The sequence below is a fragment of the Melopsittacus undulatus genome, chromosome 5, assembly GCF_012275295.1.
Source record: "Melopsittacus undulatus isolate bMelUnd1 chromosome 5, bMelUnd1.mat.Z, whole genome shotgun sequence".
In the NCBI taxonomy this organism is placed as follows: Eukaryota; Metazoa; Chordata; class Aves; order Psittaciformes; family Psittaculidae; genus Melopsittacus; species Melopsittacus undulatus.
In genome coordinates this window covers 71187381-71200375 of record NC_047531.1, presented here as the reverse complement: position 1 = coordinate 71200375, position 12995 = coordinate 71187381, and the positions used below count along the sequence as shown (strand labels likewise).

The window sequence follows — 12995 nt, the reverse complement described above, 5'->3', positions numbered from 1 at the left end:
CATATGAAGCTGAAAATTGTAAAGGATTTGAGATAATTTTGTTACACATGCTGTAATAGCCTTAATAATCAAATTTTATCTCGAAACTATGACAGCTAATATAAAAATAACAGTAATTCTACAATTTAGATTAGAACTACATCAACAAACCCCAAACTTAGACTCAAACCAACAAACCACAATGCTAGAGAGCTTCTTGGTATAGATATTAATATCAGTATAAGGAAATTAACTAGACTGAAGCAGCGCTGATCTGCAAAGTCTACCTCATTCATTTTTTGTGCTACACCATCTAAATGACAAGAATGAATAAAAGTAAATATGAAGAAATTGTTACAGATTCATAAGGCTGTATTAGGACAGTGTTTGTCCGTTGTATTAGGTAGAAGGTACCTTTGGAATAATGAAATTTTTTCCTTTGATAATAAAGGTAGATGCAGAGATCTTAATCTGGCACTATTATCAGAGGACCACAAAGTCAATTCTAAGTCAGCAATCCAAGAGAAAAAAATAGAAATAAGATCAATTCTCAGGAAACTGGAAAAATCAGGTACTAAGATTATAGTCTGAATAACAGTTTGCTTTCCTGTTCATTATTCTTGAAAGGTGAAGCTTTTATAAGGTTTTATTGTGAAAAGGCTCTTAACCTATACAGCTATTTCCTCTAGTGAAGTTCAACTAATAATTTTTCTGATTTTTAAGAACATATAGAATCAGATCTTACAAGACTAAAAAACATTCCACACTTTCCTCTCCTAGTGCAACTTCAGTGCTACTGGACAAAATATGAATGGCTAAATTGGAAGCCAAATCCACACAGCCTAATTACACAACTCACTGTGCATTAGCTGTACATTTGATTACCTATTACACAATATTACTCCTATTCCTGTTAATTCCACAAATATGACAATTCTTAAAAAATATTTAAACCAATACATGCATTCACTTAAGGATCTAATAAATTCTAGGTGTCTCTAACTTCACAGTAAGAATGAAATATGTAAATAGTTTACATGCTTTAAATAGTTTAATGCTTTAAATTAGCTAAGGTATTTGAAAATATAAATTTGGTACATCACTACAAAATTTCTACAAAAATACTATGGTGAGAATGCAAAAAAAAATATAATTAATTTCCACCTTTTCTTTATTTGGTTTGCTTTCAGTTGTTTATTTGAGGATTAAAATATTGCCTGAAAAAATCCAGAATGCGTTATGTATTGAGCTAAATAAACTTCTGTATGGAAAACATATCCTGAGTGTACTTGTTTACTCTCAAGAAAACTGAAAAACAGAAAAAAAAAGAAAAACAAAACACTGTAACAGTGAACAGAAAAGGATATTTGCGCATCCTCTCCTTCGACAGAGGCAGGGCCATCCCAAGCTGCTGTCTCACCCTTCCAGTGGCTATGAATGTGGGAAGCAGAAATGGAAGGTAAGGCTGAAGGAAATTGAAAATTCAGGCAGGGAGGAGTAACTGTATGGTCACCGGGGATCCTGTGTTATTTTTTTCACAAAGGTTCCTTTTGAGCAGCTTTTCCAAGCAGCAGTTGCAAAATAGTCTTGTCGCTGTGGGCATGCACCCTGTTTCCCAGCTGACACATTCCCTGGTAATTCACAACTGTACTCTGCTTTTGCAGGATTTTTAGGCTGCTCCCCATAGATCAGTGGCTTTCTTTTAAGGCAGTCAGATCAGCCTCCGCATCAAGAAACCACAAAGGAAGCTGTAGTGATATTTCAGAGAACTATAAGCAAGGAAAGGGCTTGGTAACTGTACCTGGGATTCACCTGCAAAAGTGAAGCTCCAAAACACAGAAAACAAATATTAAGATAGGACACAAGTCCTAGGTAGCAGTTAGCTTGGTGGTTCCCTTAGGTGAACAGGGATTTCAAGCAGCTCTGGAGAAAAAAAGAACTGTTCAATAGGCTTGGGATAGAGCTATCCTACCAATGAACTGCAGCTTTCTCAGTGTCTCAGGACTGAATTCTTGATACGAGAGACATGTTTCTGAGGACTGTTTATTCAAACCACAGATAGGAAGCTGCTATAATGGAAAATATGCACAACTGATTTACTTCTGTAATAGAAAAAAAAAGCCACCAACCCTCACGTGTGAGGAAAGAGAGAAGACAAAGTAAAAAATACTAACAGTATTGAGATTTTTGATAGCACACTATTTCCTTTCCAGTTAATGCTAATTGTTTGCTTGCCTTTCAGACCTCTTTTGGCACAGTAGGTCAAGGGGTCTGGTCACAATAACTCTTCTGGAATTGCTTGTTGGGTAAGCTACAACCAAGGTTTTAAGCATAAAGTGGCATCTTGACAAAACAAGAAATGAGATTATGCTGATAGAAGTGTTAATATCCATTCAGTCTTGCTATAGTAAAATTTTTAGGTCTTGCATTTTTGACCAGCACATTCTCTCATGTTTAATGGTTCAAATTTCAGCACAGCCACAAAAGATGCACTGCTTTTGCAGTGGGGGAAAGTGTTAACAAGTCAGAAGACAAAGGGATGTGTCTTTCATAGCAATGTACAAATGTGCTAGAATAGTGGCCCTAAAGACCAAGACATTACTTTTGCAAACAAATGCTAAGAGCAGAAAGCTACCTGCAGTTCTCTTACCAAAAAGATACCTTTCAACTTGTGCTAGAATTTTGCAAGGACTTTGAGTAAAGATAAAAGCATAAGAATCAGACTTTAATCTGTTTGGAAATTCAAGGCAGGCATTTATTAATGACTGCTACAACTTCAATCCTAACATCAATCCACCAAGAGTGTCCATCACTGTCGGCTTGATTAATATAGACCAAACCCTGTTCAGCTTCCCACACAGTATCTGGGGAGGGAAAAGTAAAGGTGACGAGGAACAAACCTCCACTGACACCATCTAGAAAGTGTAAGGAGCCATGCACAGGCGGACTTAACAAATATGGAAATGGACAAGTAATTCCTCCTTAAAGGCCTTCCAGTGGAGTTTAAATCAGCCAAAACTTTGCCACTTACAAAGTTTTAAGGTAACTGTGGAAGCTTGCTTACAGAGCTGACACATTTGTACAGCATTTACTACTTGCTGTCAGCTTATTCCAAGAGCATCATTTTGTCTGACTAAGACAGTGAAATTTATATGAAAAGTAGCAGAACAAACCTCCTAGAAGCAAAATGGACAGAGGACAAACAAGCCTGTTCTAGTCAGCAATGGCAGTATTTTCCTGGCCACTGCAGGTAAATCATAAATAATATTCTACTCCTTTGTTTGCTACTTTGTGTACCCATTAAAATTTTGCTTCATGTAATTTTTTTTCCTTTTGCAGCTCTTCTGTGATTTCCATTATTCTAATAAATAGTACACTCCAATTTTAACTGAGCTTTTGTTCGTAATAGTGTGGTAAAATCTAACTTGTCTTTGGCAAAACTTCTATAAGCATCATCACTGATGTTTACTTGTGGGTTACAAAAGTCCCTTGCAAACACATGAAAGAGGGCACTGTTTACAGACTCTATCCCTGCAATACCGTTTATGAAATTCCTGTCATTTTCACTGTATTATACATACAGTATTTATAAACTTTAAGTTCCACTAGCCAGACATCTGCATATTTGATGACTGAAAGCAAATTACTGCAGCTAAGGTATCGTATGATTTTTTTATACAATGACTTACTACTAGACATCTAAATATTATGTGACAGAAAGCATTTATTAGAATAGAGAAGTTTAATTTTACAACATGTTTCATTCTTAAGCATGGCCAGAACAGTGAAGTTTCAGGCAGAAACAGAACAGACAATTTAACTGGCCAGCAGTGGTTTATGAAACATGGATTAGGGAAGCAAGCAGTGATTACTTTTGGCAGCTTACATATTTGAGGTCACACCTACAGGGGCTCATAACTTAGCAAGATGTGAAACAGAGAAGTTTGCTCTATTGTTGGCCTGTTCTTTAGCAACGTCACATTAATTCAGTCGAAGTATTGCAGTATGTACATATAACAGCTATACTGTGAAGACCTATATACAAACAAGTTATTTAGAGTTCCTTTTATGAACTGCAGTTTTCAACGGTTTTCAAATAATTCTTAAATCATACTTCTAATCAAAATAAAACATAGTGAGCTTTAACACATAAAAAATTAACTTTAAGACTAGATTTGATACAAGATGCTTCAACCATGCCACAGTTACCAATTTAAAACATTGTGAATGAATTCTCAAGACCTTAAAAACCCCACAACTCTCCCTCATTCCACCGCCTCCCCCCAAACCATACATTCAGGAAAGAAGAGACATTTACATAATTCTTTCTTCTGACTATTGCTCTTCTCAAACATTTGAAAGCTCTTTCAAGCAAAACTTACACTGAATCAGAAAAATTCTCAGTTGAAGGAACCTCAGGAGGTCTCAAATCTAACCTCCTGCTTCTCTGAGATCAGACCAGGTTGCTCAGAGCTTTATCCAAAGGGCAATGCACCAAACTTGTTCCAATTTATCAGTGTCTTCTATGCACTGGTGACCCAAAATATGGAGCACAGTATTCCAGCAGTGAGCTAATAAGGGCTGAAGAAAAAGAAATAACTTTCCTCAACCTACTGGCTATGCTTCTGTAAATACAACCCAGGATGTTCTTAACTTTCCTTGGCACCAGTGCACATTACTGATTCACATTCAGTTTCTTATCTACCCAGATCCAAACATTCTTTTCAGCAGAGACATTTCTCAGTCAGTCCCAGCCTGTACTGTTCCAAAGAGTCATTCCATTCAAGATAAAGAACTTTGCATTTGTCCATGTTGCTGGCTTACCTCTCCAGCTTGCCTAGGTTCTTCTGAACAATAGCCCTGCCCTCAGGCATGCAAACTGTTTCTTCCAAATTGCTGTCATCTGCAAGCACATTTAAGTGTGCACTCTATCTCCTGCTCCAAGTCTTTGATAATGAGGTCAGATGGACATGTCAGCTTCCATAAAGCAGCATGAGCCATTCTGGTCTGAGCCTGACTATCCAACAAATTTCTTACCTTTGCAGCTGCCCATTCATGCATACGATGGTTAAATAAACCATTAAATTTTTTGAATATCATAATTCCCTCCCATTTTTATGATCTTGCAGACATGTACAGAAAAGTTGGTCCTTAGATTTTACTACAGCTCTCTCACAAGACACATCCTAATTACAGACTGGCATTTTTTCCTCAAATAATACTGATGAAACAGGACCTAAATCTCAGACATAAGAAAGTTTTCTCTACCACAGAGGATGAGTACAAACATGAGAATTTTGTGATACTTAGATATTGTAAAGAGGTGAAAAGATAGTAGGTGTAAATGATAAATTACCACTTGCAATGTCTAAGCTGAAGTAACCAGACAACTGATCATGGTAATAATGGTAAAGGTAGTAAATGTGACAAAAATCAAAGATGTAGAAATAGAGACATCTGGTTTGCTACTTTAAGAGAAAAGAGGTCAAACCTTTTTCAGTCATTTAGAACGTCAATAATACAGACATGGGAAATAAATGCAGGAAAAAGCGGACCATATATCCCACCAATAGCCAAACTAGGTTTGATTAAGCTAAAATCACATTAATATGATTATACTACTTTCAGGATTTAAACTACTACTCCTGTGTACCACTGTACTATGTTGCATGTATGAATTCATTCAACTGCTACTAACTGAAGGTTTTGAACCACCTGTTTACTCAAACTTAAACAAATGAAAGTCAAGGCCTAAATATTTTAATGCCTGTCTGAAATACTCTTTGCACTGGAGTTTGTGATTCTAATCTCTTTCTTAACATTTCCAGGCAAAAAGTTAAGTAAAATTCATAAGACACCAAGAACTACACTAATAATACATGAAAACATATTTTTGAATGTAATTTATATTCATATACATACCTCAGTTCAGCAGCCTTTTTTTTCAGTAGAACATTTTCTTCAATTTGAAGTTGACAAAGTTCCATAAAAGTACTTGATTCTGATTTTTTTATCCTTTCAGTTGTAGGCAAAGTATTACAGTTTAAGATTTCACCATCAAGCAACTGTAAACTAGGAAGGACCTTACAAAAGAAAGGCCTTAGAAAAGAAAAAGTTATAATCATTTGTACAAAAATCATCTATTGCTAAAACTCCGATTTTATTGATACAATCATAACAAAACAGAAAAAATTGATAGTTCTCTAAGTACATATATATATTTCTCATTACTTCATATATGAATTTATTAACTAAAAACGTTATTCTTAATAAACTACACAACTTAACAAGACTTTTTAATACTTTGTTGATATAAAGAGCACTGCTGAAATACTGACTCCAGAGAGGTCAGTGGCAACATCCTCAATTCACTAGAGCTAGCATTTTGCCTACTTCAACAGTAACAGGAAATTTTACACACTTGTGCACAGGCACCTGTAACACATTCCATTAGTAGCTAACACAGCAAGCAAAGCCATAGGATTAAGATACAGCACTGATTTTGTTGACCATTGAAAGGTTTAGATATAAAAACTTCACAGAATACTAAATATTGTCAGTCCCTTTACCATTTGCATATAAAGCAATATTATAAAAATTGCATATAATGACATAAATATGATATAAATTGTATATAAAAGATATAAATATGATATAATTGCCCTTAAAGCATTTGCATAAAGCAATATGATATTCAGTATGACTGACAGGAAAAAAATTTCCAGTTCTGAAATACTGAATTTGGGTCAGTGAATGGGATGTCAGGGATGACATTTCTTTGCTATGAAAAGGACAGTTGGGGCCACTGACGTAAGAAAACAATATGTATGAGATACTTGTCTATCAATTAAAAAAAATAATAATTTAATCAATACTCAGTCTTTTAGGTTATCGTGAAATATTAGCTAGTCTATTTCTTACACCAGACCAAATTTGTCAACAGTTTCAAGATTTCAAAGCTGCTTAAATCAATCCATCAACACTTGACATTTTCATTAAGTTAGTACTTATTAACACTTGAAAGAGTACTTATTGTAGGCTTTAAGTCCTCTTACTGTTAAAAAAGATAATGCAATTTCCAAAATTTTAGAACTACCTGATTGTTTGCTGGGAAGGTCAAGGATTATTACTCAGCTTAGACAATATACACCAAGTTTAAAATCAGTTTCTGTGACTGAGTTTGAATATTCCAAAATGTTGCTCAATAGAATTAGTTTTTTGAAAATATCAAACTTTCCTTCTCTACTGTCAATTAATGTAAGACTAATACTGTCTGAAATACATCTGGTATAAAACGATGGGTTTAGATAGACTGCCATTGAACACATAGAGAGAAACTGCCAAAGTTGATGTTGAATAGTGATACATATGAAAGTGCTATATCAAAGTTGATTGATGCTGGAAGTATTGTGTCTTAGAGCTATGGGATCTCAACACTAGTTTTTCCAGCTGGGTTTCTCCTGGTGAAGGGCTGAGTCAATATTTCATTTAGTGAAAACTTCCTGGTGAATATTCTGTCACTTAAGAGGCTCTATTAATCATTACAGCATTGAAACGCATTCCCCTAGGAGTGCTCAGACTGATCCCAGGGTTTAATTTCTAAAAAGCAGTTTCTTACTACTTCACTTTTGTTGGTGTTATCACTGGCTGGACATGAAAGTACAAAACCAATTGGGAAATTTTACAATTAATTCCTTTGTTGGTATCAAGGGGTTATGTAAAGTTCACTAGAACATATAGCCTAAAGTTATGGTCAATGCTGTATTCAGCAAATCCATGTTTTATAGTATCCCTACTTTAAATCCTTTAGACAAATGAATCACTTGTCTAATCATAAAAGCTCTATTGGGTCGAGCAATCTAAAGTGTCAGTTCTTACAGTTAAATTGGAATTCTGAAAACTTTTTCCCTCAAGGTTACTAGTAAAATAACAGCTAGTTCTTAAAAATACTGGGAATTAAAACAATGCACATAGGAATTTAAAATATTGTCACAGTCACAGAATTTTATTCCCAAAATTACCTGCAGGCACCATGGAAGTGCAAAGAAGTCTGTTCATTAAAAAAGAAACCAACCATCAAGAATGTATTTGTACAGCTATCTTTTAAATGACTCATTTCCAACTAAACATTTCAAAGAGGATTTTCTTTTTTCCATCAGAATATTAATCAGAAATTTGTGCAAAAATCTTATAATGTAAGATATACATCTAAGAGTGGTTTTATTTTTTTTTCTTCTTAGAAGACATGTGCCAAAACACACATACCCACAGATTTGCTGTTGTTAAAATAGGCAATCTAATACAGCAAATTTGATTACAATTTATCTAAACACATTCTTGTGTAACATTGCAGTGTAAAGCCTCACCTTTAACTGACTTGAATCATACAAAGAATAACTTTGGTCATTCTTCAAAACTGCTAAGCTTAAAAAAAATAAAAAAATCACATTTTCCTAATAAAAAAAAAACCTCAGTCACCTGTTTTAATTACATCCAAAATGGAAGTCTAACTGTTGTGTCTCATTACATGTCCTCATATTTTACTATGTCAAAGCTTTCCTAGGTAAATATTAGATTTCCTTAACTGAAAGAATTGATAATGATTTAAATTCTTAATGATTAAATGCTTCTTTGGACATTAAAGGGAATTATAGTACAAGTTCATAAAAAGACACTACCATTTCAATACATATATTTTGGAAAATCACTTAAAAATATCTAAAATTGTATTTCTAGCTTGTCATTCTGCTCTTTAAGGCCTGTAGACTAGAAAGGGCTAATTCTAAGGAAAATGAAAGAACGCTTCATATTAAAATAACAGCACTACTGTGCTTCTGCTGAGCAATTCTCTGACAGCTTTAAGTCTTGATGACACTGGGCCATGCACAGGGTTTCAGACCACAGAATTTTCAAGAAACAAGGAGACCTCTACTAAAGTAAACAAAACAAACCAAAATGAAACAAAACAAAAAACAACCCAACAACAAAGCCCCCCCAAAAAATCAAAAAGAACTATCCATGTACAATTTTATTAATATGGCTTACAAATACAATGCTATCACAACTGCTCATTTCAGGGATTTTGGTGACTGCATCTCTTTTCATATGCCAAGTTTCCTTTTTACCCTATCCAGTTTTTATATATTCACATACAGAATCATAGAATCAACTGGGTTAGAAAAAATCTTAAAGATCACCAAGTCCAACCGTGTATGTGTATATATTTGTATATATAGCTGGTCTTTAGGATCAGCCTTTTTTTTTAGCCCAGATTGTTCTTTAAGTATTACACATTACTGGCAGGCAACAAACAGCATTATTTTTACACCTGTGTCTCATAATCATATGAACTATTAATTTTTGTGTAAAGATAAAAAATCTCAGAAAAAAGAAAAAAAAATCTAAGCTTCAACTACCCATATGAAGACAGGCTGAGAAAGTTGGGGCTGTTCAGCCTGGAGAAGAGAAGGCTGCGTGGAGACCTCATAGCAGCCTTCCAGTATCTGAAGGGGGCCTATAGGGATGCTGGGGAGGGACTATTCATTAGGGACTGTAGTGATAGGACAAGGGGTAACAGGTTGAAACTTAAACAGGGGAAGTTTAGATTAAATATGAGGAAGAAATTCTTTCCTGTTAGGGTGGTGAGGTACTGGAATGGGTTGCCCAGGGAGGTTGTGAATGCTCCATCCCTGGCAGTGTTCAAGACCAGGTTGGATGAAGCCTTGGGTGGCATGGTTTAGTATGAGGTGTCCCTGCCCATGGCAGGGGGGTTGGAACTAGATGACCTTGAGGTCCTTTCCAATCCTAACTATTCTATGATTCTACTAAGGAAAACACAACAATTCATTCCGACCTTTTTTCTTCTAAATTTTTTCCTTAAAAGATGTTAAGCCAAGGTTTCTTGATACATATATTATTGACACCATCCTTTCTCTAGCTATGTGTACTTTGAACCTGCCAAAGCAGCAAGACTGTTAAGCAGTGAATGGATGAAGTGATGGAAGGGAATAAATAATAATAAAAAAAAGAGAACGCAAAGCAGAAAAAGAAATACTCCATGAAGCTTTGTGATAATCAGAAGCTGATGGTTATAAGAAGGGCAAGTAAGCAGTATAAGACCATTGATAATCAAGATAAATAACGTTTTTAAATAGCACAGATAGAAGAAGAAAAAGGTTGAATGGATACTCGTCTTTGTGCAGAAGTTTTAATGAAATGTAAAACTGGGTAATAAAGTCAGACAAAACACCCGCCAGAAAGTTAAAGTTACCAAAGGTGGTAAACTCGTCAGTAAAGGGGAACAGTTCTTGCCTAGAAGGTAGATATTGTGATCAATGGACAAAGAAGCAGTTACAAATACATATCCAGAATAACAGTTAAACAGAATAGAGAGACCATTGTCAAGTTTTAGCACAAACTGCTTATTAATAAGGTTCCAAGTGTTAGGTCAAACATCAAGATTTTTGTTTAAACAAAACCACAAACTGAAATTAATAGAAAATAAAGATCACAGAATTGAATTTTCTTTGTTGTTTTCACATAATTCTCTTTCAAATTGTCATAGTGTTCATATTTCCTCATCTCTAGTATTTAAGTAACACATGTACACTAAATTTTTGGCTGATTTTGGTTGATGAGCAATATGTATATACACCTAGGTTTTGGCTGATTTTGATTTTTTTGATTGAGCAAATCAATTTCTTACCTCCAATTTCTTTCTTGGAGAAGAGGATTTCCACTGAGTGACAAGTCCTTTAGCTTATGACAGCCACTTAACCATGAAATGACACCTTCAAGGTCTGTATTATAGTAGGAAAGAAATTAAATTAAAATTTGAATGCAGAACCATTTAAATCTTACATGAAAGTCAACTGTACCAAAATCATGAAGTACTACAAGCAATTCCGCTTCCTATACAGTATAGTTGTAAATATTATGTGTAACATCCATGTATGGAAAACACATATGTTTTCTGTATAAATGTCTCAAACAGGAACAATAAAATTCAAGTAAGAATTTATTTAAGAAAGTTTTGCTTGGATGGGGGTTTACAGGTATTTTTTATACAACTCACCTGACAAGCAGTTATTTTTGATATCCAGCTTTTCCAAAGATACAAATGAATTCAAAGGCACAAGCTCAGTTAATCTAAGAACAAAACAGAAAGGCTTTGGGTTTTCAATTAAATAAAACATTTGTTCATAAACAGAAGGCAACCAGGATGTTTTATAGTCATGACAACTTGCTTGTTTACATAGAAAAAATACTCATTTAGCTATCCAAGGTGCTAGAACTAATTACTGAAATTTTAACTTGAAAACATTTCTTAGTCTTCTCATTAGCTCTGTTTTTAATATTTGCTCATTATTGGTTTTGTTTAGTTAGTAAACATTTTATTCTGTTTCATGCATTTAGTGCTGAGTCTTGTAAAATTTAGACAACCCAATTGGCTTTTTTAGGCACCATAACTACAATGAAACTAACAGAAAGCCTTGAGTTTGGAGAAGAAATATAATCTGCTTTTCTCTTTTCTCTTCCTACATGTTGCATTGCTGAAACTACTTGTCACCTTGGTTCTCTTCTCCACTCATCATTACTGCCTAGATCTTAAACCTAACTTAATCATTGTCATAGTTGCATTGCAGGTCAAGACTGCACTGTTCAGTAATGTATTTTTCGTACTTCCTCTGTTTTACTACTACTGTCAGACAGTGTGAAATAGATGCCTATTATACAGACAGTTATGAAATTGCTTTTCTTGTGCAACAAAGCAGCAAAACATGAGCAAAGCCATGACAAAATTTTTACTTGTCTTCAAAATTTTTATTGAAAAGTAAACATAAGGAAACAGCTGATATTCATCTGTACAAAGGATTTTGGACTGTAAGGTGTCTATTATCACTACTATTAAAACAAGGGTTTTTTACTTACAAACTGGCACTGGTGCAACTAATAAGGAATGTTGAATGGGTTGGTCAACTGCCAGGCTATTTGCAAATATTACCTTTCAGATTTAAACATTTATTTTGATTTATGTTAAATATGAAAAAGGGAGGAAAAATTAAAATCAAGATGCAAAATAAATCAGTCTTCAACTAAAACTAGAATGTTTATATATAAGCAAGTACTTTATCAACTATCTTTAAAAAAAAAATACACACTTATGTAACATCTTTCATCCTTGTAAGGACAAGGCCTGAGCATAATAAGAGAAAGGTAACACCAATGGCAATGTGTATCTATTTTGTGACACACATTTTCATGAAAAACAGCATTTTCTGAGGGTCATAGTGCCTCTGAAAGCTATAAATCAGAATTGTTATGGTTTGAAACATAAACATGCAAAAAGGAAAACCCATTTTATCAACAAACATACAAGTGGTCAGAGTCAAAAATACTTATTTGTTGCTGAAATGTGGGGCTGTGTTGTATTTCAGCACAGGCACTACAATTTAAAGATAGAGCTGGATTTAACTGATACACAAATTTGGGACCAAGTATTAGTTGCAGATTCTTTAATCTTGTTGAACATTTGACTTTACGCAAAAAAATTAAAAAAAGTTAAAATATTCCACATTCAGTTCATGAGTATTTCTATAAAAAAACATAACGTTTTAGTAATAAATGCAGAGAAACAGATTTAAAGCAATTGAGTATGTCTCAGTATACTTCCATTTGTTTCTCAAACCACACTGTAAAGTTTTTCTGCTTCTAGTCCTACGTAGTTCTACTACCTCCCTGCCAGTTTTCCATGGAATCAAATAAATATGAAGAAGTAGTATTAACTCTAAAAAAGCATGTAGCTTTATGCAGAACTGTATGTAGTACTTCAAATATCAGTATTTTAGGTTCTCATAACCAGTCAATAGTACATAAATATGTTTAATATTTGTAACAAATACAATCATAGATATTAATAACAGTATGGCTGCAAAGACTGAAAATACATGATTCAGATTATACAGTCACATATTCAGAAATACCCAGAAAAATAAATGTCACACTTTGCACAAAGG

The 12995-nt window shown here is 34.3% G+C and overlaps 1 protein-coding gene across 1 annotated transcript in view; it reads right to left on the bottom strand.

Annotated features, from left to right (window-relative positions):
• The window catches only part of LRRIQ1 (leucine rich repeats and IQ motif containing 1), a 110325-nt gene that overhangs the window by 75174 nt on the left and 22156 nt on the right, over positions 1–12995 (bottom strand). The window contains exons 12-14 of the mRNA XM_034063056.1: positions 11054–11127; positions 10685–10778; positions 5902–6078 (exon numbers count right to left, since the gene is read on the bottom strand). Of these exons, the coding sequence (XP_033918947.1) occupies positions 5902–6078; positions 10685–10778; positions 11054–11127 (345 nt within the window). The remainder of the gene's footprint in view (positions 1–5901; positions 6079–10684; positions 10779–11053; positions 11128–12995) is intronic.